At 33.6% G+C, this 23,442-nt stretch overlaps 1 protein-coding gene across 1 annotated transcript in view; it reads left to right on the plus strand.

Annotated features, from left to right (window-relative positions):
* The window catches only part of LOC149781360 (uncharacterized), a 193,082-nt gene extending 172,277 nt beyond the window's left edge, over positions 1 to 20,805 (plus strand). Inside the window, exon 3 of the mRNA XM_089935449.1 lies at positions 66 to 20,805. Within this exon, the coding sequence (XP_089791575.1) occupies positions 66 to 1,421 (1,356 nt within the window). The 3' untranslated portion in view covers positions 1,422 to 20,805. The remainder of the gene's footprint in view (positions 1 to 65) is intronic.
* The last annotated feature ends 2,637 nt before the right edge of the window (positions 20,806 to 23,442 follow it).

A 23,442-nucleotide genomic window follows, 5' to 3' on the forward strand; every position in this document is an offset into this window, starting at 1 on the left:
ATATACAAAGACATGGATCAATCAGTCAGCAAATTTACAGTAATAATGTTATGTTTTTCTATTAGATGCATCCAGATTCCAAAATGTTAGAGATGCAGAGTCCCCGTTCCATGGAGATGATTGAATCCCAACCCAATCCATTTTATGATGGAAATCAACCACTACACCCAATCCCACATAAACAGCCATTATCAACGATGCCCAGAGCCCCAAACCCGACTTCCCAAACCATGACCAGTGGTCAAATGTCTCGGCCATTAGAGCTTACTGTGACTTCAAGTCCTAGAAATACCATGCCAAATGATTCAAAATTTACACCACCAAGTGAAGGTCATCTAGACTCTAAACTTCTTCAGAGATATTTTCCATCAGATGGAAAGTATTTCCAGAGGGAAAATGAGCTTAGTAGTCTAAAATTTCCACCCAGAGATTTCCCGGAAAGAGATGTGCATTTTAACCAAAGACGTGCAGCCTATGATGACAGATTTGACTTTGCAAATCGAGAAATGGCATTATTTGGTCGACAACATGATGGATTTCCATTGAAATTTCCACAGGAATCAAAGAGTAATTTTAGTGGCCCAAAAAACCATGGAATCAATGATTCTAGTTTGTTCCATCAGAGGTTTATGGAACAATCAGGCCTTTACATGAATGGAAGAGGAGATGGAAAATATATGGAAACAAATCACACCTATGGTTTCTACCCAAGTGGTAGGGATAGAATGGAACCTAGTTCTAGTCTACACATGAATTTAAGAGATGGAATGGAAACGAGTCAAAGCATGAATCCCCAAGGTAGAAATAGAATGCAGTCTGGTCATAATCTCCATGATGAAAGAGACAATGTAAAAATGATGGAAACCAGTCAAGATCTTACCCTAAATAGTAGAGAGGGGAGAAAATTAAACGAAACAAATCACAGTCTGTCCATGGATGGAGGAAATGGAAAAATAATGGAAACCAGTCAAAATCCACATATTAGCCAATCTAATGAAAAGTTTATGGAACCAAACCGCAGTTTAGCTCGGAATGGACATCATAATGGTACATTATTAGAAGCAAGCCATAAACTGCAAATGAATGGAACAAGCAATGGAAGTTTAATGGAAACTACCAACAATTTGCACTTGAATGAAAACAGTGATGGAGACAACATACATATTAATGGAAATGATGGAAAAATGATGGACACCCATGAACAACGAAGACCAAGCCCTTCACAAAACTTAATGGATACCATGAATTCAAGTCTAAGTCGACAGAGGAAGCGGAAACCATCCAATCCACAACATGTGTTTAGTGCACCACCTATTGATCATTATACGAGTTTTGCCTCAGATGAGATGGAAGATTGTGGATCACTAGTTCTTGATGTGGATGAAAATTCCTATGACCAAAAAATACAACACCAAGAATAGCCATAGTGTCATTTAGATATATTGGTTTAATTGGTTTAATCTTGTGATATTACTGTCTTCAATATAAATTTGCCTAAATGAAAGTAGTCACTGCACTTATTATATAAAATTTGAAAAATTTCATCTTGCTGGTAACAACACATATGTATAAATTGTCCTTTCAGTCTGGGTCTTCTTTATTAGAGAGTTAATGACTGTGTCACTCATATTTGCACTAAAGAACAATTTATGCATACTTAAAATAACATACTAGTCTCATTTACAATACTTCTATCTAAAACATAACGTTGGAATGATTATTAAAAATGGAACCGAGGTAAAATTTTGCAATCTTGCTTTAGCATTACATTCAGTCATCTTCATGAAAACATGTTTTAAAATTATATTTCTTTTCTCTCTGTTACTATTAAGGTTTCTGTATACCATATTGAAAGCCACAGTTCATTACATTATGCCTTCAGATGGCTTATGGACTTTTGTTACCCTGTTTCATAAATTTCCTCAATGATATATGAATCCAAGAAGCAGTCTAAAATTCTCTGAGATCACTGATGTCATCTAGTGTATGACCTTGCATGGTGATAGGCAAGTTCCATAGAAAAATGTTCTGTCATGTGTGGAAATGATTCAGCACAGATAAAACGTATTTGAGGAAAAAATAATTTAGCATTTTGTCAAATTAGTCTGCACTTTTATGGCAAAAGTCTTGTTGCCACTACTTTTTTATTAGTTGTTGTCATTTATGGTGCACATCTGTAACACTTCCTTGCTGTCTCAGCAGAATGAAATGGCATTTAATGCTATATATGTAATATATTTTCATTATCAGTCGCTACACAAAAATTTTGTAAAAAAGGTCAAACCTGCTATTTTTGTTATGTATGCATGGAAGTGTCTAATTTTAGATGCTCTTTTTAGCCCATGTTATTGTGTATTAAGGCTGGCTTGTTGCTTATATTTTGTGCTAATATAAAGAAAATAGCCTGTATATTTTTGCCTTCAGCTGAAGTAAGATGAATGCCTGATTGCCAATCGTACATGTTTCATGTTTTTATCAGATTCATTTGTTAATGTGATTCCATGTAAAGTTTATTTGACATAGCCTGACATGTAACAGATGACTAAGTCAGATGTTTACCTTATTTGTTTGTGTATGTGGGTGTCCCTCTGGGAACAATAGACCATATATACTCACTTATAAGCCAGATCTAACTGTTATCAACATAGATCTTGATCTGCAGTCATATAATGTACTGGAAGATCAGGATCTGTGGATCTTTATCTGCTGATTATTCCTATGGAAGAAATCCAGATCTGCTGGCACACTATGCAGTGGCAGACCTGGGTCTGTGTTGTTTGCAGTTGGGTCTGACTTCTGTGGATGTATATATGGTAGACCCAGATTTACTGTCACATAATGTGTTATCAGATCAAGGTCTGTGCTGTTAATTCCATGTATGACAGCACATAATGATGTAGTACAGCTGAAACGATGTCTTCTGTGATTTTTAAGCACACTGCTGTTCATTCTATGTTCAGTTTCAACTGAACAGCTTAGGCCTAATATTGCCAGAACATAATTCATTTGTAGAGTAGTTTAGTATCTATGCCATTTACATAGACATTTATGGAGCAGGTCAGTGTCCATGTCATTTGTGTAGACATTTATGGAGTAGGTCAGTGTCTATGTCATTTGCATAGACATTTATGAGCAGGTCAGTGTTTATGTCCTTTGCATAGACATTTATGAGTAGGTCAGTGCCTATGTCATTTGCATAAACGTTTATGGAGCAAGTCAGTGTCTATGTCATTTGCATAAACGTTTATGGAGCAGGTAAGTGTCTATGTCATTTGTGTAGACATTTATGGAGCAAGTCGGTGTCTATGTCATTTGCATAGACATTTATAGAGTAGGTCAGTGTCTATGTCATTTGCATAGACATTTTTGGAGTAGGTCAGTGTCTATGTCATTTGCTTAGACATTTATGAGTAGGTCAGTGTCTATGTCATTTGCCGTTTTGCTTGCATTTTGTACTTGTAAATAGGGTATAAACTTATAGTACAAACACAGCAAAAGGTAACATCTGGTCTTTACTATCCAGAGTTGTTGTTAATTTGAGTACTGTGCACTTGAGACGTTTCTTGATGTTAAAACTAATACATACCTTAATGTAATAAACACTGTCCTGATGGTTGTATAGTGTAATTGTATTACATAACAGTTGTAATAATTATTAATAAAATTTAAGTATTCATTGCCTGCTACATCTGTGTGGTTAGTGCTTTACTTGCATTGAACTTTTGTTCTTTTAAAACAGATTTTACTATTATGGCATTTGCACTGTTATTACACATAACTGGAATTCTTTTGGTTATTTCCAAGGACAAATGGACTTTTTTTCTTTTAATTTACTTGCTTAGTTCTCCCAGAATGTGCAATTTGTATGTAAATTTATCATTATGTAATAATTATGTATATTGCTTGCTTTTATACTTAAATATACATTCATAAAAATTGTTATGAAATATACAGTATAAGTGATACATGGTAATACAGCTATTTTAAGTTATGAAGGATATTTTCATAATTTATCATGAATTATTTATTATCATTACTACATTTTTTTCCATTTTTTTTTTAGGATTGGTAGAAGCATTCCAAACCTGTTACAGTCTGTATTATCCTTTACGTTCATAGAATAGCTTATGAAGGAATTCAGTTGGCATCCAAACAGAAAATTGTGCAGTAACTTAACCTTTCACTGCATGGTCACAAGGTAGAAAAATATACATGTATTATAATGGCCTGCTTGTATAATGAGCTTTTTAATTTGGTCATGTCCATCCCTCAGTCCCAAGAAGCTTGTTGGCCAGATTGCTCAAAAACCATCCAGTGTAGATAGATGGCTTAGTTGGATTTCAGACTATTACATCAACATTTTGCCAAAAAAATGAATGCATATTTTGGAACATTTTTTACATAACACTTCTTAGTACAATAAGGCAAAGTCAATTGAAATAGACAAATGAAATTTATTAGGCATATTTCTTTTTATATATAATGACTGGAATATATTTTTAGTTATTTTTTTAAAAAATACACATTTTTAACACTTTTTGGTCTCAGACTTTGTAATGACTGGATTACTTATTCAAGTCTTTATGGCAATTTTCAATCTTTTTTTTAACAGAATTTCATGCATTATAAGGTTACATTTTGCGACAAAAACTTTGTTAGCTTAATCAAGCAAAAACAATTTGAGGTAGACAAATGAAACTTTGAATCCATATTTAATGTATGTTATTGGCCTCAGGCCATTACAGCAATTATTCAAATTTTTCTCAGCACGTGAAATTTTAGTCTTCAGTTTGGATGCATGTTTTTTACAAACACAAATCTAAAGTTTCCAAAAATGCTTTTTTCCACCAAGTGGAACACAATATTTACCTTACTGTAAATTCTTGAATTTCAAAATTTATGAAAATCAATATTCTTAAACTTAATTTTTTTATATTGTTACATTTTATTGTCTGTTGGTCATTTATTGCAATTGGTTATAGGTCCATATTGGAAGTGGTTATAGGTCCATATTGCAAGTGGCTATAGGTCCATATTGCAAGTGGCTATAGGTCCATATTGCTAGTGGCTATAGATCCATATTGCTAGTGGTTATAGGTCCATATTGCAAGTGGCTGTAGGTCCATATTGCAAGTGATTATAGATCCATAGAAATTGTCATCTTCAGTGGAATATTTTATACGTACAGGGTCGTACATGCATATGCATGAAATGATTTGAGTTTGTTTATGTCACAAATTGTCAGCACTACATGCATGGCACATTTTCATGTTAAGTTGCCCCATCAACAACTGTGAATCAGACGCTGCATTGCAATGATCCCAGTAAACTGCATACATGTTTGATTGGGATAATATCAGGCACATATGATTTGCAGCACAGTTAGCAAGGAAAGCTGCTGTTTGTACAAGAGCTTGCTGATGTGTGATTTAGACACATGTATTTGGCACTTTATAAATCACATCATTGTAATTTGGGCAGTTCTGGTCAGTTTTATTGTTGAAATATACTGGAAAATTCTTGCAGGAAAATCTTTTATTGTTGAAATGTGACTATATGATGAGTTGTGGGAAGAGCTTTGTTGATTGGTTGGTATGTGTCATAAATATCATGTGTAATAAACAGGAAGTCACAGTTATATTGATCATATAAAAGTACTACAAAGATTGTCTCATATTCAGTGGTATTACAGTGTGATGCTGGTTGTTTTATCGGTGTGATCTACTATGTTTATGACATCATTAAATTAGTTTATTTGATGAAACAAAATGTACTAGTCATTTGGAATAGATTCTGAAAGGTCACTTTATTTTATCTTCCCAGAGGTGGTCACTTAAAACAGGTTTAAGTATGGTTCGGACAGGGTTGCCATAAATTGTTGAACATTGAAGCCTGAGAATTTGCAATAGCACAATTAAGAGATCACCTTATATTTTATTTAAAATAATGAAAAATTGTTTTTGGAAATGTCTAGATTAAAAAATTTCCCAAGATAAAATCATGTGAAATTTGCCAAATATATAATGGTTGATTGTTTAGAAAAATCAGATTGGTCAGTCTGGAGATAGTCAGACTACAACCATCCCCCACCAAAAGTACAAATCTGCAACAAGTTTTCAAATTTCCTATCAAATGACACAAGCTTTTCCTTAATATCTTTATAACAAGCTGGTTTCATTTAAAAGGGAGGGATATCACAATTTTAAGAAAGTATATATATTCAAAGATAAATTTAACAGATAGTAGTGTATGTAACATCACGTTTTTATGAAAAATTGGTCTGAAAGACATGGATTAAAGCTCATGTATAGAACATGTGACATCCAGCTACTCAAGTTTAGTAGCTAACTGCACATTCTTGTATCAGATTGTCTGCCCTTTGTACATTGTCACTTTATTGTTAATGTTCCATTGTTTCATGTCACACCTTTGTCAGTGTTACATGTAACAAATCCCAATTGCATGTTATCATATGGTGTTAAGTGTTCAAGATATGACAGTATTTTATTCCAATGTAATACAAAGGGGGCCTTAAGAATTGAATGCATACAAATGACAAACAGAATCTAACTGAATGATGGATGAGTTTTATTGCATGATGAAAGCAACCATTTAATATCTAATGCATATCAAAATAATACCCAAGTAAGAACGGCAAGATAGGAATCACTCTTCCAGCAGTAGTGATATTTCTTTCTCAATGAAAAAAAGTTTTAAAATATTCATTCGTGAAAGTCAGTATTCAGTGAGAAAAATCTCATTTAAAATTTATTCCTACATCATATGAAACTTCAAATAAGTCAAAAAATGTATCAGTAACTTTTATTCAGAAAAACTGACTAATGAAAAGAATAACTTTATTTTAAGAAAATTTTAAACAGACACCAGTGAATAGCATCCCTGACTTCATTTGGATTTTTGGATTTAGGTTTTTAATTTAGCTTTAAAAAACATTCAGTCATATCGCTACGATGTCTGCAGTGTGGCAGTTTATAGTGATGTCTAGCACTGGGGCATTATGCCACAGACATGTAGCATGATGTCCCACCCAGTCACATTATCCTGACACCAGGCCAACCAGTCTTAACACTAACCTCTTAATGCTGAGTACAAAGTGAGGCAGCTGTTAGTACCATTTTTGCAAGTCTTTTGTATGACTTGGCCAGGGATTGAACCCATGGCCTTACACATCCGAGGTGGACACTCTAACCACTAGGCCACCGGAGTGGTATGACTTCATTTGGAAGGTGCATGCAAGACTTATTATATTTAAGTTGATTATAGTCGAGTCATATTTATATTTTTTGGTTGCTTTCTCTCTGGTATATCAGGGAAAGACAGTCCTGCAGAAGAAACATACTTATATATGTAAAAGTTGTGTATTTAAGATTGATATTTATATTAAGTTGATTGCATGATCTAGAAGTTGTATATACTGGTATCATATTATGTACAATGTTTCACATTAGAGTGCTTGGCATATTTTAATGCACATAATTTCATCAAATTAACACTAAGATTGTTATGTAACAAGAAAATTTGTGTTTTCTTGTGAAAGTTTTACTGGATTTATTTTTTCAAAAATGGTGTAACCTGTATATCTTGATTGTCCAGGTTGGTAATGTGTAAGAAGGCTTCAACATAAGACCGCAAAGTTATCCTTTTTATGATAAATATTTTACCATATATTCCTGTGTATACTGCACTGCCAAACCACATTGTAAACTGCTGATTCTATTATTATTTCAATTGAACAGTAATCAGATATACACTGATCTGCAAAAATCAAAACATCCTCTATCTTTACTGTCAGGTGTGAGAAAAGACCTCAGATGTATATGGTGGCCATTTTGAACTTCCCTCAAGACTCTCGTCAGTATTATGGCATATGGACCTTATTGACCTCATAACAAGCCAATGACATGTCATCACTTACCTTATTGACCTCATAACAAGCCAATGACATGTCATCACTTACCTTATTGACCTCATAACAAGCCAATGACATGTCATCACTTGCAGCAACATAAGCTGTAATTTAAGTCTTTGGAAACCAAATGATTTATTTTTATTTGTTCTTTAAAAAATTACAGGAATAAAATTAAAACTTTATGAGTAGTACAGTAATCCTTGTTTTAATACTGCCCATGGGAGTCAAGATGTACGCAGCATCATAATAAAGTTGCTCTTTGGGTTTTAACACCATTTTTCAGAGCATGACGTATATCACCAGTTTAAATTGTGGGGTAGGAACCCAGAAAAACCCTGGTAAGAACCCATAACCTACAGGAAGTTGCTGGCAGGCTTACTCACATACCCTTATTGGCTGAGCCCAGTAATCAGACCCACACCAACAGAGGCAAGATGGCACTAACTGGTAAAGGCAAAGATTTAAGACCAATCAGCCACCTGGTGCCCATTTTAATGAACTACATTATTCCTATAATCTTTACTACAATAGTATGGGATCTGTTGCTATGCCAGCCTTAGAAAAGGAACTGTGACCCATAGTGGCAGCAGTGCTGCATTTCAATGATTTGTTGAAATGTCATCAAATGTTATTTTCATTGTTAATCTTTCATTATCAGGATATTTTTTTCACATATAGCTGGACTGCCAAAATCTTAATAATTTAGGAAGATTCTCTATAAATTATTCTATGTCCTTACGAAAATCTTAATAATTTAGCAAATATGTCTATGATTTATTTTGTGCCCCTTTTGGAGGCAGTGTGTTTTGACTTGCATCAGAAAGGGACAAGTAATTGTTCCTATTGTTATTACAGATTGAAATTACTATATATCATTTTTTTTAGTTGTGCAACATTGTCAGCCAGGGTTCGATAGTGTCACCTGTACAGATGGAGTCCATATGTTAGCCTGTATTATATAATAATGTGCAGTTAGTCACACTGGCAATAGATGGTGGCCCATATGTTAGCCTGTATTATATAATGATGTGCAGTTAGTCACACTGGCAATAGATGGTGGCCCATATGTTAGCCTGTATTATATAATAATGTGCAGTTAGTCACACTGGCAATAGATGGTGGCCCATATGTTAGCCTGTATTATATAATGATGTGCAGTTAGTCACACTGGCAATAGATGGTGGCCCATATGTTAGCCTGTATTATATAATAATGTGCAGTTAGTCACACTGGCAATAGATGGTGCCCCAGCTATTGGTCTTATGTAGAAATAAGGAAATGCAAAGTAACTTTGATATACATGGTGAAACTTTTGTGAAAGTGAAGGCAATGTTCGCTGATACTGTATTTATTAGAAAATTAGACTTGCCTAACAGTAAATAGAATAGACATAACAAAGTAAATAGCACAAACGTAATGGTAAATAGCATAGATCTAGCAGTAAAAGTAAATAGCAAAGACCTAACAGTATATAGCATAGACCTTTCAGTAAATAGCATAGACTTCATTGTAAATAACATAGACCTAACAGTAAATAGCATAGACCTAATTGTAAATAGCATAGACCTAACAGTAAATAACATAGACTTCATTGTAAATAACATAGACCTAACAGTAAATAGCATAGACCTAATTGTAAATAGCATAGACCTAACAGTAAATAACATAGACTTCATTGTAAATAACATAGACCTAACAGTAAATAGCATAGACTTCATTGTAAATAACATAGACCTAACAGTAAATAGCATAGACTTCATTGTAAATAGCACAGACCTAACAGTAAATAGCATAGACCTAATTGTAAATGGCATAGACCTAACAGTAAATAGCATAGACCTAATTGTAAATGGCATAAACCTTACTCTAAATAGCATAGACCTTGCTGTAAATAGCATAGACCTTACAGTTAATAGCATAGACCTTACAGTTAATAGCACAGACCTAACTGTGAACAGAATAGACATGAATCTGCCATCATTCAATGTGCTGCAGAGCAGGCTTTTCATCGCACCAGTGAGTTCAGGCAAACAGCATGGCATTCCGTTGGTACATTATTTGGCTTCAGATTGCATTCCACTGTTAATAATGTAAATAAATATGTTTTGGTATATCAATTATTGTATCAGTCATTAAAAGAATTGAACATGATTTGATCAATTGGATATACTTTTAATATACTATACAAGAAATAGTTGTCACAGTTATTATCATTATGAATACTGCATCCATTCTCTGTCAGTATGGTATAGCTTGTGTTGATTAAGGTCTCACACCAAATTTACTGTGTACCTGTCTTGTTGAACAGAAAATGGGACTACCAAGAAAGCAATATCTACTTCTGATTTTTTTGTGCTGAATCAATTTCTGATGTTAAAAAAAGACAATCCCAAATTGTTATGGAGTCAAAAGGTCAGTTATAATAAAGACCAGTTGTAGGATTTCTAACAAAATGTAATGACCATTCTCTCCACTCATATGCATAGTGGTACCTTTCTACGCTATGTAATATCTCTGTGCTATAAATGTTGTTAGCATTAGGTTGTGTGATAAAGGTAAGGCAGACTGAACAGCCACCTTGTCTTTAGGGACAAAGTCAAATGCACAGAGTAATTCATGAACTCACCAGATACATCCTATCTGTGCCTGTGATGTTGAGTGTAATTTAGCTATATGCCTTGGCTTGTGACAAAGAGTGTAATTTAGCTATTTGCCCTGACCTGTGACACTGAATGTAATTTAGCTGTTTGACCTGACCTGTGATGTCGAGTGTAATTTAACTATATGTCCTGGCCTGTGACACTGAATGCATTTTAGCTATATACCCTGACCTGTAATGTCTTGTGTAATTTAACTATATGCCCTTATCTGTAATGTTGAGTGTAATTAGGCTATATGCCCTGGCCTGTGACACTGAGTGTAATTAAGATATATGCCCTGACCTGTGATGTTGAGTGTAACTTAGATGTATGCCTTGACATATCGAGCGTAGGAGACCAAGTGCCAAAATTACACCAGCATCTCGCTGAAGTTTCTCTCAGTTACACTCAACTCCAGAACAAGTGAGAATAGCGTATTTGATCCATTTATAATTTGTGCCCAGTTGTCAACAACATAAAGGTAGATCTACCATCACATAATATGACTGCAAGTCCAGGTCTACACCATTCTCATGAAATCAGTAGTAGAAACAGCAGTGTGGATTCTGATCTGTTTGCTTATAATCACAGCCTATGTAAATATTCTTTGTTCAGCATGCATTATGCACAAATACAGTATTTTTGACACTTTGTGCATACTGTAGCATTTCTTTATGTTCTGGAATTCTGTCATCCAGTTTGTATATGCTTTTTGTTGATAGTCTGTAGTCAGTTGTAGTGGACAAATTCTGAATTGCAATCATCATGAAATTTTGTGATAGTCTGTAGTGAATTGTAATGGACAAGTCATTATGAACAAATATAGACATTTACTGAGGCATCTAAGATGCTAATTTTGTCTTATGGTTGACAATATTGCCCACTTGTTAAGAACAGAAGATCAAGATATATGTATGTGTGTGTGCGTGTATGTGTGTTTGTGTGTGTGTATATGTATATGTATATGTATATATATATATATATATATATATTAAAAGCATTGGTATATTTTTTGCCAGATTGGGATGTCGAATAGATTGCAGGCCTTAATAGTCGATGAATTTTCTTTCACTTTTGTAGATAAAATAAGTTTGCGCATTTATTTGTTGTTCTTATACTTATGTACAAGTCCGGACTTTTTTGCTTTTCATAGCACTTTACTCATACCTGGACGCTAAACTTTGACCAATTTAAATGTTGATATTAGACATAATGTTGAGGCCTATTCCTCACTAATGCATATTTGTCTTGGGTCTTTCTATGTGTAGTGAACATAAAATGTATTAATGGGAGTGTGTTTCGGATTTTCCCGTCACAGAGAAAATGTTTTTTTCTTTAAAGACCCTCTTTAATTATGCTTTGCATTGTATGGTAACTAAACTTTTTATTTAATTGCTTTCCTTGCCAATATTATAACATTTTCTTAGGCATGGTTGTTGTTATGTGTGCCTAACATAAGCAGGACATATGATAGTTTTCCAGTACTATTTAAGTAGTATTGTTACAACATCAACACTAAGCTTCTGTATCAAACAAAATATCTTAAATATGCAGTATATGCAAATTTTTGAAACTTTTTGCCATTGTGGGTGCATTTATTTTCAGAAGTCACACTTGTAACATGAAAAGGTGGCCATTTTGACTCCTTTTTTATGTGCCTGCTGTAAGGCAGAGCATATCCTGCTATGTATTGTCCATTTGTCTGTCTGCTCTCTATTTTTCTTCTGCACAGTAACTCCAGTTCTCTACTGTCCACCATTACCAAAATTGTTAAGTAGCTTGCATTTGGGGCAAGGAAGAAATCTATTAAAATCTCAGACTCCAAAAATCAAGGAATTAAAGAAGGAAATTTGTGTACACTCAGTAACTTGCTTTGTATATTAGATATCTTGACCAAACTTTGTAAATGTCTTGGTTTTGAATAAGAAAGACAGCTATTAATTTGGGGGTCAGAGTCACAGTGGCTCTGTGGAGAAACATGTTTTCTCCACAATATTTTGAGTTCTTTATACTGGGACCAAGCTGTTATAGATGGGTTGCATCCGAGGAAAGGGAGATGTCTATTCATTTAGATGCCAAAGGTCAAAGCCACAGGAACAATTTCCACAAGACTATTTAAGCTCTGTTACATTTTCCCTGAGTAAACATTGTGGGTGGCATACATTTGAGACAAGAAAGGGATTATCTGTTTGGGGGTAAATGGGTCATAGCTCACAATTACCTAGACTGAAAAAGAAAACCGGTTCCACAAAATAGCTTGAATTCAGTGTATTTTGCCTTGACCATATTTTATGGATGTAGCTGGCTTGCATTTAAAACAAAAAATGTAGCGGGCATATAATGTGGTGTTTACTGCACTCTTATTTCCAAATGTGATAATGCTGTCTTTCTGCAGCTTTTTGCTAGACAGTTCTGCATAAAAAAATTGGGGGTGGGAAGGTCATCTTCACACATGCTAAAGTAAGAAACATGTCATCATGTGAATATATGTTTGCATTTATTTCATTGTCAGAAGATCTGATGAAAATCTAGAAGGAAATACATCAGTCTTGATAGCTGGATTATAATCTTTGTTCTATTTTTACAAAATGCAGATAACAAGAAAACAGTCTGCATAAAACTATTTTTTCATTAAAAGAAAATTCCTTGCTCACAGAGCCTGCATATTTAATACATACTACATATACGCTGATATATATATATATATATATATATATATATATATATATATATATATATATATATATATATATATATATATTATAAGTCAAGTCCAGCTGCAGACTACACAGATCTAGACCTGCTATCCCATAATGCACCAGCAGATCTGGATCTATGCAGTTTGTGTGGAGTATTCAGTAGAACAAGCAATATAGACCCTGATCTGCTGGCACATTGTGCGATGGCATAACAGGATCTACAATGTTTCTGGTTGCACTCAACTTGTAAGTATATATGGGTATATTAGGGCAAAACCTGTATCAACATAAAATTCAATGCATTCACAGTTTTGTAACAGTGTTAAATATATAATAAAATGGTTGTGTATGTTATTTAAACATGCTGTTTTAATATTGTACATTTTGTCTGTTATCTCTTCCTTTGCATTGCTTACTTGCATTCCATTTGCTTGATTTTAACAGTTAGAGATCCATTCATAATGTCGCCCTTCCTTGTCAGACAAACTCCATAAAAAGCTGTCTCCCCTAAAATTTAATAAGTTTTATTCATTTATTTTTATTTTTATTACTGTACTCTTTATTTTTCCTTTCTTTTCTTGTTGCTTGGAGCCTGCACAGGGTGCATATTTATTTGCAATAGCTTGTGATTAAACTAATTACATTACCAACTAGTCTTTGTGTATATATACCAGTTTGTCCCTGCAGTTAGACATTGTGTGATCAGGTGTAACCCATTCAATGTAAGAAAAGGAAAACCAAATGGCCATGTTTATTATCTATGTTAGGAATGTTTGCATTGAAGGTTTTGGAATTTTTTTTTTAAATCTCGATCATTTTTGTAAAATTAAGAAATTTTTAGATAACTCAGTCAGACATGGTAATATGCAAAAGACATCATGATATGTGAGAGGTTTTAAATATAATTCTTGATGGAGACCATGTATTACTGATATTTCAAATAATAAATCATAAAATAAGCAACTAATTGTACATGATAATTCACATGTTGCACTTGATAACTGATTATACAGTAATGTTCAAGTAACGGAAAATAATTTTAACTACTGGTGCCTCCATATCTTTTATGCACTTACCTGATGCTTCTAAAAAGCTGTGTGCCTTGCGTTTCATTAAAAATATTTCTTACCAATATGGCTTTACCTTTCAAAGCAATGATGAAAACTAATAATTTCTAAAAGATTTAATGGAAAAAAAATCAAGCAGATGTTTGATAGTCTAGTGTCAGAAGTTTTCAGGAGAAATGTAGGTATTGAGCACTGCTTTTTTATTTTCAAATAAAAAAAGCTTTTTTGTGTACTAAATGTGACTTTGACTAATTTATTGTTTTACCTTTGTAACCTTTATACTTATCTTTGTTTCTTCTGTACCACTAAGCAGCTATTCCTTTCATTGTACAATGACATATATATATATATATATATATATATATATATATATATATATATATATATATATATATATATATATATATATATATATATATATATATATATATATATATATATATATAGTGTGTGTGTGTGTGTGTGTGTGTGTGCTATAGGGATAATGGATGCTTAGTGATGCACTGGTATACTCTATCCATGGATGTGATAGGAGTTTTATATTTCTTGTAAATTATAACATCATGTTATAAAGAGCATTTAGCAGTTATTTGTTATGGGATAAATTGGTGCTATCTGATTGGGTATAATAATAATTATTTCTTTGTTTATTTATTCATTTATTTAATTATTTATTTTATTCATTTTGTTTGGAACAATTGTTTCCTTGTCTCAAATTATTTGTATTTATTGATTATTAAGTAATATTTTATTCACTTTTGTGGGAATTTCAGATCTAAAACCTGGCTTCTACATTCTACACTTTTACTGATTTGAGAAAACTATGGTAATAATGTTAGTAGTACTGCTACAAAGATTTAAAGGGTTAAAATAGTCAAGACCATTCAAAGGGAGACCACTTTCATTTGTTTTCCCCCATGTGAATACAAAACGCTCTTCACTGTCTAAATGGTTGTGGTGATTCGCTCTTGCCATATGTACTCATTTTTCATCCTGTACAGACTCTATGACACCTAATAGTATATATGTATATTACCTGCGTAATGATTAAATTTATGTCTTTCATCAAAATAAGCTTAGGTGAGCTTTTGATTGTATGCATTCCATAAAATCCTCGATAGTTACGGCTTTTCATTCTAACAGCGAAAATAGCGTAAATGTTTTTGGTTGTTTTAAAACAGCGATGTGAATTTAGTATCACACGGCTAATAGTTTTTCTTTGTCAGTAAACTAGTTTTGTTATAAAATAAACAAACGACCAGAGTACTGAAAGCAAAAGAATAAAATAAAATATATATGTACTGTTGGAGATATTTTCAAAGTAAATCTTTTAATCTATGATCATTTCATGTACACTTATACTTACCCCCTTTATAATGTGCATAAGTGCATCAACTTGGAACAAAACAAACTCTCATCTCCCTGTGGTCTATATTGGTGCGTGTTTCACGTCATAAAAGATGGGTACTGACACAAAGAAAACCCTACAATATTGACTAGATACCTGTAAATATAGAGAAAACTTGTTTCTACACATTTTCTGGGAGCTTCAACCATAAAATCCTTTCCACATTAGCATTTTTCAATTAAAACGATCGAGAGAAGAAAAAACTCCCAAGATTCTAGGTTTCATTTTCACAACGTCTCTTAGGCTTTAATTTTTTGTCGTATCTAGATACTCGTATTCTAGACTGCAGTGATTTCTGCATGAAATCGTCATGATACAGGTTGTACAAAATACTCTACAATAGTCTTGATGAATTCGACAGTACCTTTGCAAGGAAATACAACATAATATCTTTACTGCAATGACAATGTATTTGGCATGCAATTACGATTATGCAGTACCTCAATTCTAGCAAATAACTTTGACTTCTATTCGTGTCAGTATCTTTCTTTGATGGTGTATGTTAGACTTCTGATACTAAACTGGGACATCAGTATGAATTGCTTGTTCTTCATGAGCGAATGCGCTATGTAAATTAAAATTTGCATCTCGTTTTGTTTCTGTTTCTTATTTGTATTTAATTAATCTGTCCCTTGAGTTTCGTTTTTAATTTTCTTGTTTATTTTGTTATCTCGTCTTTATGATGATTATGTAACATTTTGAAATGTTCTTATCTTGCCATTTTGAAATATAGATTGGTAGTTTTCGAAACAGATTCTACGTAGAACACTGCTTTGTTCTAATTAATTAATGTACATGCAGAATGTGATGTATTCTTGTATATTAAAAAAACCTGAAAGGTCTAAGATACTAGCAAAATGGTTGTGCCATGTATCGTATCGCACAACAGATATAACATTATATATATCTGTGTGTGTGTGTGTGTGTGTTTGTGTGTGTGTGTGTGTTTTTTTTTTTGATGCCATTCCTTGCGGTCTGTAACTGTTTGTTTATCACCTTATTTCGTATACTTAAAGCAAAGTCTTTGACTTGACTCCAGCTTAGATTAGATTATTGTTAATTAGATTTTACTCGTGTTGCAAGGAACTGAATTTTGAATGGTTAGCAAGTTTCTAAATTTTTAATAGTTAACAAGTAACTATTTTGAATAGTAAACAAGTAACTGTAATTTGAATAGTAAACAAATAACTGTAATTTGAATAGTAACATGGCTTGGAGGTCTTTTAGGTGCCTTCAATTGCTTGTGATTGGGGAAAAGTAAATGATATTAATATAAACCTTATATTTCGTTTGAACCATAGGATTTCATACTTGTATTCCTTGAAATCGCTGTCCGCCATCTTATTATCAATCCGCCATCTTATTATCATACGTGGAAGAAGCTTATTGCATAGCACTAAACTTTTTCAAGTAGCTCTCTCTCTCTCTCTCTTTAAAACATACAATTGTTGTATTCATCCATGTGTAACAAATACCATATGCATGGTGAATTTTATTGGTGTGGTCCTATAATATGTGAAAAGTCACGTTTCCTGTCAATGAATATGCTAAGAAAGCGTGAACCTAACGATATCATGCATATATTTACTCGGGAGGTCAACCTGACTTCACTGAAACCTGTCTATTGAATTTGTGTTACAGGTGACAAATACCTTTTCAATGGTTCATCATCGAATACTGTTTTGAAATGTTTTCGGCTTTGTCATTTTCTGATGAAGTTTAAGAAATTACAAAAATTCAGTTTTTTAAGTGGCAGTTGATTAAATATTTTTTTAACCTTTTTATAATTGAAAAAAAAATGTGATATGGGTACTCTCATGGCCAAATGACATGGTTTTATAATCAATAATAACACAAACATTAGACAAAATTGTACGAGATAACGGTAGTGGCAAAGGCATTAGGACCTCGTGACACACCCTACTGCTGTTTAGACGGAAAGAAATGAACTATTAATACTAATTTTGTTCCATATAAAATATTAGCCAACATGTTGGACCTCTAGCTTGACAGCGTTTGGACTGGAAGTAATAATTGTGATAGAAGAATCATATCAGTGGAAACTAGGTTGGATCATGACATCTCATCAGAATTGAAGATTTGATTATACAGTGATATATTGAGAGAAAATAACACGAAAGGCATGTTTGCATACACTCATAATGAATTCATTTGTAATTTATATCCATCTAATGACGATTATATATCAAAACTGACAGTGCTCCATGAGTCATGAACAAGAGCTGTGCTCAAAAATATTTCAGACATGACCACGTGGAAGAACAGTGTTCCAATGTAATGTTTGGACATTGGCTACCACGCGTAAGAGCAGCACACCAAAAGAATGAAAAAATGTTTTCGACATAGGCCATTTGCTAGAGTAGTACACCAAAAGAACGTTTCAGATATGTGCCACGAGGCTTACTATAGAAGTACTTGCCACATGTAAACAAAATCTACTTTCCCCGTAGTCTTTATGTACAATCCCACAAAAGTTTTTCTCATTAGCAATAATAACAACAGTGAGGACTTACTACAGGGCTTAATCTTTAAAAGCTCTAATCGCTTTAAAATACTAGTTAAGACATTAGAACACATAAGCATGGTACAGCTTTATATAAGACGTTCAACGGAAACTGAAGGAATATAGAGAGTGCAGAAACGTTGTCTTTCAAATAGTATGATGGAAGATGCAAACGAGAACGAAAATGATGTAAAATATGTATTTGATATCTTCAAGAAATCATTTTTATGAAGAATTGATTTTAGTCTTTGGTAATGAGCTAAGTTTTATCACATTTTATGATAAACAAATGGAATCACCTGAAAAATAAAGGGAAGTTTCTTGACAAAGACGTGCAAGTTATATGTGACGAAGTTTACAAATAATAATTGAGACGTGCACGGTTGGAAGCGGCCAAAAAAAAGTTGTGAATCGCATTTTTGAGCCGTCTGATTCAACCCGGCTGTGACTTTTTAATTTTATTTTTATTACGAAGATGTTTTTGCACCATGTTTTGCTCTTAATATAAAATTTTCGATCTGCATACAACAACACAAACAATAAAAACATCTCACGAATCCTATTATTAAGCAACTAGATGAAAGCCAGTTGTGATATTTTTAATCAAAAAGGGATCTTTGAACGATGTTTTTAAAGTGATCAAATTTTCTAACCGACCAGATTATCATACAAAATAGTTTCGTTAAGTACCGTATGTACTCACATACTAGTCAGATCATACTGCAGACTTCATGCATCCAGATCTACCGTTGCATAGTTCGCCTGCAGATCTGTGTCAAGTTCGCTTGTAACTGTCATTACAACCAACTAAATAGATGCTAATCTGCCGGCACATGATTCGACAGCTAATCAGGATCTGTGTTGTTTGCAGTTGGACCCAATTTCATGCAAGTATAACGATAGCTGTATATATAAAAAAACTAATTATGTCCTGGATTTGCCGACAAAGCTTCTCGATACAGATGGCCATAATACACGAGTGTTTTATCTGGACAAGTTCAAAATAGATGTTACAACTTGCCCCTCTAGGTCGTATTAATGTCGATTTTTAGGTCTGGGCTTTAGGACTGTACAAATCGGAATGTGCAAACGGTAATAAGTGATCTAATATCCGTATCGAACGTCAGATCAACCATGTAAAATTAAATCAGTGCTTAATAAAGCACTGACAAAAAAGTCTTTCCTGAAATTCGTTTGACCAGTGTATGCTTGTCAAGATACTGACACAAGATTTATGTACATGAAAAGTGCATATGCCATGCATATTATGAAGACATTGTTTAGCAACATTTTTTTAATTGATGTACATAAATGTGTACACTGTTTCAGATTGTGATGTTATACACGTAAATATAATGTTTTGATTTTTATTTTCAATGGAAGCTCAATGTTGGAAGTTTTGTTTCAATGTATAAGTCTTTAGGACTCCTTTGTCACCAATATGTTCACAGAAACTTGATTTCTTAAGTACTTCATCATACGACCAATCTATTGTACAAATGTAAAAGAAATAGCTTATACCAAATGCAGGGCAGATCTGTCGTCGCATTATGAAGAGCAAGTCAAGGTCAACACCAGTCGTTTTATAATGCAACAGAAGATCTGCGTCTATGCTTTTTGTAGTTAAGGACACACATTATACGTGCATATATGGTAAAATGTAGCATGCAATTAGTCTTTTCTCAAGGAAGTGCCAAACTACCACTCGGTGGTAAAAAAAATTATCAGTTTTTTCACTGATCAAAGTAATTGTCCAATACAACTCTTCACTCAACACAGTGTAAAGCTACCAGATTACGGTATTCGTGCTTCCATATGGAAGGACTGTCAGACGCAAATCTTTCCTGTTCTTATGACTTTGTTATTGCTGTTGTGGTTTTGATTTTGTTCAAACCACAGGTCATTGAAATTTCCCGAATTTCCATATAAATAATAATAAAAAGAAATGGCTTGAGGTAAAAGTTAAAAAGTACCACTGCATTCCATTTTTGAATATGAAAGCTGAAGCTATTGACGATTTACATCGATATGAGAATGGCGGAAATCTTTTGCGCGAGAGGTAATTTTAATAGTAACAAGAACTTACTTATAAAGTTAGCGTTTGGCATTGACTTGCATTGTGAAAAGGCTAAACTTTAATCAGTTTTATTGTATCTAAATAGTCAAATTTCATAATAATTCTGACTCTTGGAGTCTTATGACAATGTGATTTTAAATGAACATGTGTAACATTTGATGATTTCTATATTTTTATCAACTATACATTGTCCGAAACTGTAAAAAAAAAAATATTTATTAAACCGGGTTCGAAGGCAGGTAGTTGATGGCTAAAACTGGATGACTGGAATTTTCTTGTTGAAATAGTTTGTTGAGTAAGGCTTATATGTCCTGTGTTCATCACTTGCATCATTTTACTGTCACGTGACTTCACGTGTCAATTTGCTTTTCTTTCCTTTTTTTACTTTGCAATGTAAAGCATTGTATTGATAAGTAATTAAAGGTGAAGCTTGGGAGCAATTAAAATATTTTCATTGTTCATTTATTGTGATGTGCTTTGTTTTGTTTTATATCGATCATAGTTTGAGGCAACAATCCTCGCTTGCCCATTCTATTTTAAAAAGAAACTTGTTCCTAGAACGCGAAAGCCCCGCGTAAATGCCCGAATACTGATCCAAATGCAAACCAACACTGGACGGACGGATGAACAAGGTTCGTGGTGGGTGATACAAAAAGGAATCTGATGAGTGTATTTTTGGGGTGTGTAATCTAACGGCTTTTCAGATATCGGAGTTGTACGTATAACTTATCACAGCTGTTTAAAGACATGGATTTTCTTGTGAGTTGACCCTTAATAAGCGTCACATTATCTAGGCAGACATACAGAAAGGCAGCTTCTATTAACATTTATCATTTAGGATTTTCCACTTTCTGGGCATGTTATTAGCCTTGTACTTTGAGAGGATGCATCGACGTCATGTTCACTATCAAAGAACTTTGTTGTACAGCGTACTAATAATATTCAGAACTTTATAATTACCACTCTTGTTTACACTGACAGTACATAAGTAAATTTTTCACCCCAGAAACTCTCCTGGACTCTAGTGGTCTAAAGCGCTCACCGTTACGGATCACTGCCATCTCACCTCTGTCAGCGTGGGTTCGAGTCTCGGGCTCGGCCAATGTGGGTACGTGAGAAAGCTTGCCAGTAGCTTCTCGTGGGTCGGTTGTTCTTCCCGGTGTTCCCGGGATCTTCCTCCACCATTTATACTGGCCGCCATGTATATAGCCTATCTTGTGCTGAAAAATGGCATTAAACCCTATAACAACAACTCTCCTGGACTTCTTCAGATACTGAAATCGGGGATATTAAGATGGTTGAATTAAAAGAGAATTCTCTGCACCATTAACAGTGTTTAATTTTAAGTACTGACTTGGAGCTTTTCAAAAAATTCGAAGAAGAATCTCGAAGTAATTATTTGACCGGAATGAAAATTTCTTGTTTAAAAAAAAAAAAAAAAAAACACGAAGAGAAATATAGAAATATTTAAAACAAAATAAAATAAATTCACTTTAGGTTACACATTTTCCAGCACAAAATAAACTAAATCTTTTAATTCCAACGGACTGGCTACCAAAAGGTTTACATTTCCAAATGAGAAGCACAGTGAGTGCATATCATGTCCTCTATATAAAAATGCACGTGCAACAAAAGAACATTGTATTAATTCTTGTTCTGGTGCCGAGTCTAAAGAGCAGCATACGAATCCGAGTAAAGATTGACGGCAGACATATCCGGGTGCTGGTTGCCCCGAATACGGTATTTGTAAAACTTGTAAGATTGGCTGTAAGTATAATGATTGCGAGACATGGTGGACAAATAATCAACATGGCAATTATTTTATGTTGCCAGTAGCTTCTCGTGGATCGGTGGTTCTTCACGGTGTTACTTATGTACTGTCAGTGTAAATAAGAGTAGCAATAATTTCTGGGACAAATAATCAACATGGCAATTATTTCAGAATTAAAAAAAATAATATACACGGGCTTATAAAATTTAAAGAGAAATGTATACTGTAACACTTTTGCATGACTTTCTATCTTCAGACTGTGCCATCTGTTCTGATCTTTGCGCTCATTCGCGTAAAATGTTGGGAAAGCTCTTTTCGAAAACTGCGTGTGGTCTCTGTTTTTAATGCAACACTATACCATTACAATTATAATCATACATAATGGACGGATGGTGTACTTTATTGCGGAAAATATTCTCCAAATAACTATATTCAAAATATTTCACCCGCACATACAGCCGTGCACTTTTTAAAAGTTAATGGATTTTCAAGAGCAATTGACAAGTTTTAAACAGATTTTCGCTCAACGACATCTATTAATAGTTTGAAGGGGAATCGAATCTTGATTTAACAAAATTAAAAACATTTTGATCATTATGCTTTTAAAAGAGGCATACACAGTACGCATAACTGTTTTTTTACCAGCATTTTACCAGGTTTATTGAATCAATGTATTCATTTGCATCGAAAATTGGTTCCACGGTATTAGGTGGCATCCAAAGTCAAGTAGAGACACAAGCCAAAACATCTCGCTGTTGAGAAAATAATTGGGGAAGAAAACACAGAAAATGTTGAAAAGATGTTTGAACCTTCAGCTGAATTAAAACCTGAAACAAAGAAAACAATACAAGAATAATAAAATGGAAATATCCAAGTACACTATATTTTAGAAGATACATCAAATAAAAAACATCAAATCAGCATTCTAGAGAACTCTTGACAGATTTGATACTTGGCAGTAATTTAATTTAAATAATGAACGAAAAAGTAAAAATTTTATATAATCATAATATACTGACATGAAAAAGTAGAGTCACCATATATGATGACGTCCAAAGATGATCCGATTGATGAAACAATTAGAACATTCGAATATGTTAAACATATTCCACATTTTATTAATAAAATGCACGAGAAACCACCATAAAACGGATATCTAAAAGATACAAGGGTGATCAACATAAGAATGGTCAGCGCATCATAGAATGGATAGATAAATATATGAGGATGGTCAATATGTCATGGTCAACACATCATGGAATAGATAGATAAAGATATGAAGATGGTCAACGTGAAATGGACAACACATCATAGAATGAATAGATAA

This window comes from Sinohyriopsis cumingii, chromosome 15, assembly GCF_028554795.1.
Source record: "Sinohyriopsis cumingii isolate HCF-2022 chromosome 15, ASM2855479v2, whole genome shotgun sequence".
Taxonomy (NCBI): domain Eukaryota; kingdom Metazoa; phylum Mollusca; class Bivalvia; order Unionida; family Unionidae; genus Sinohyriopsis; species Sinohyriopsis cumingii.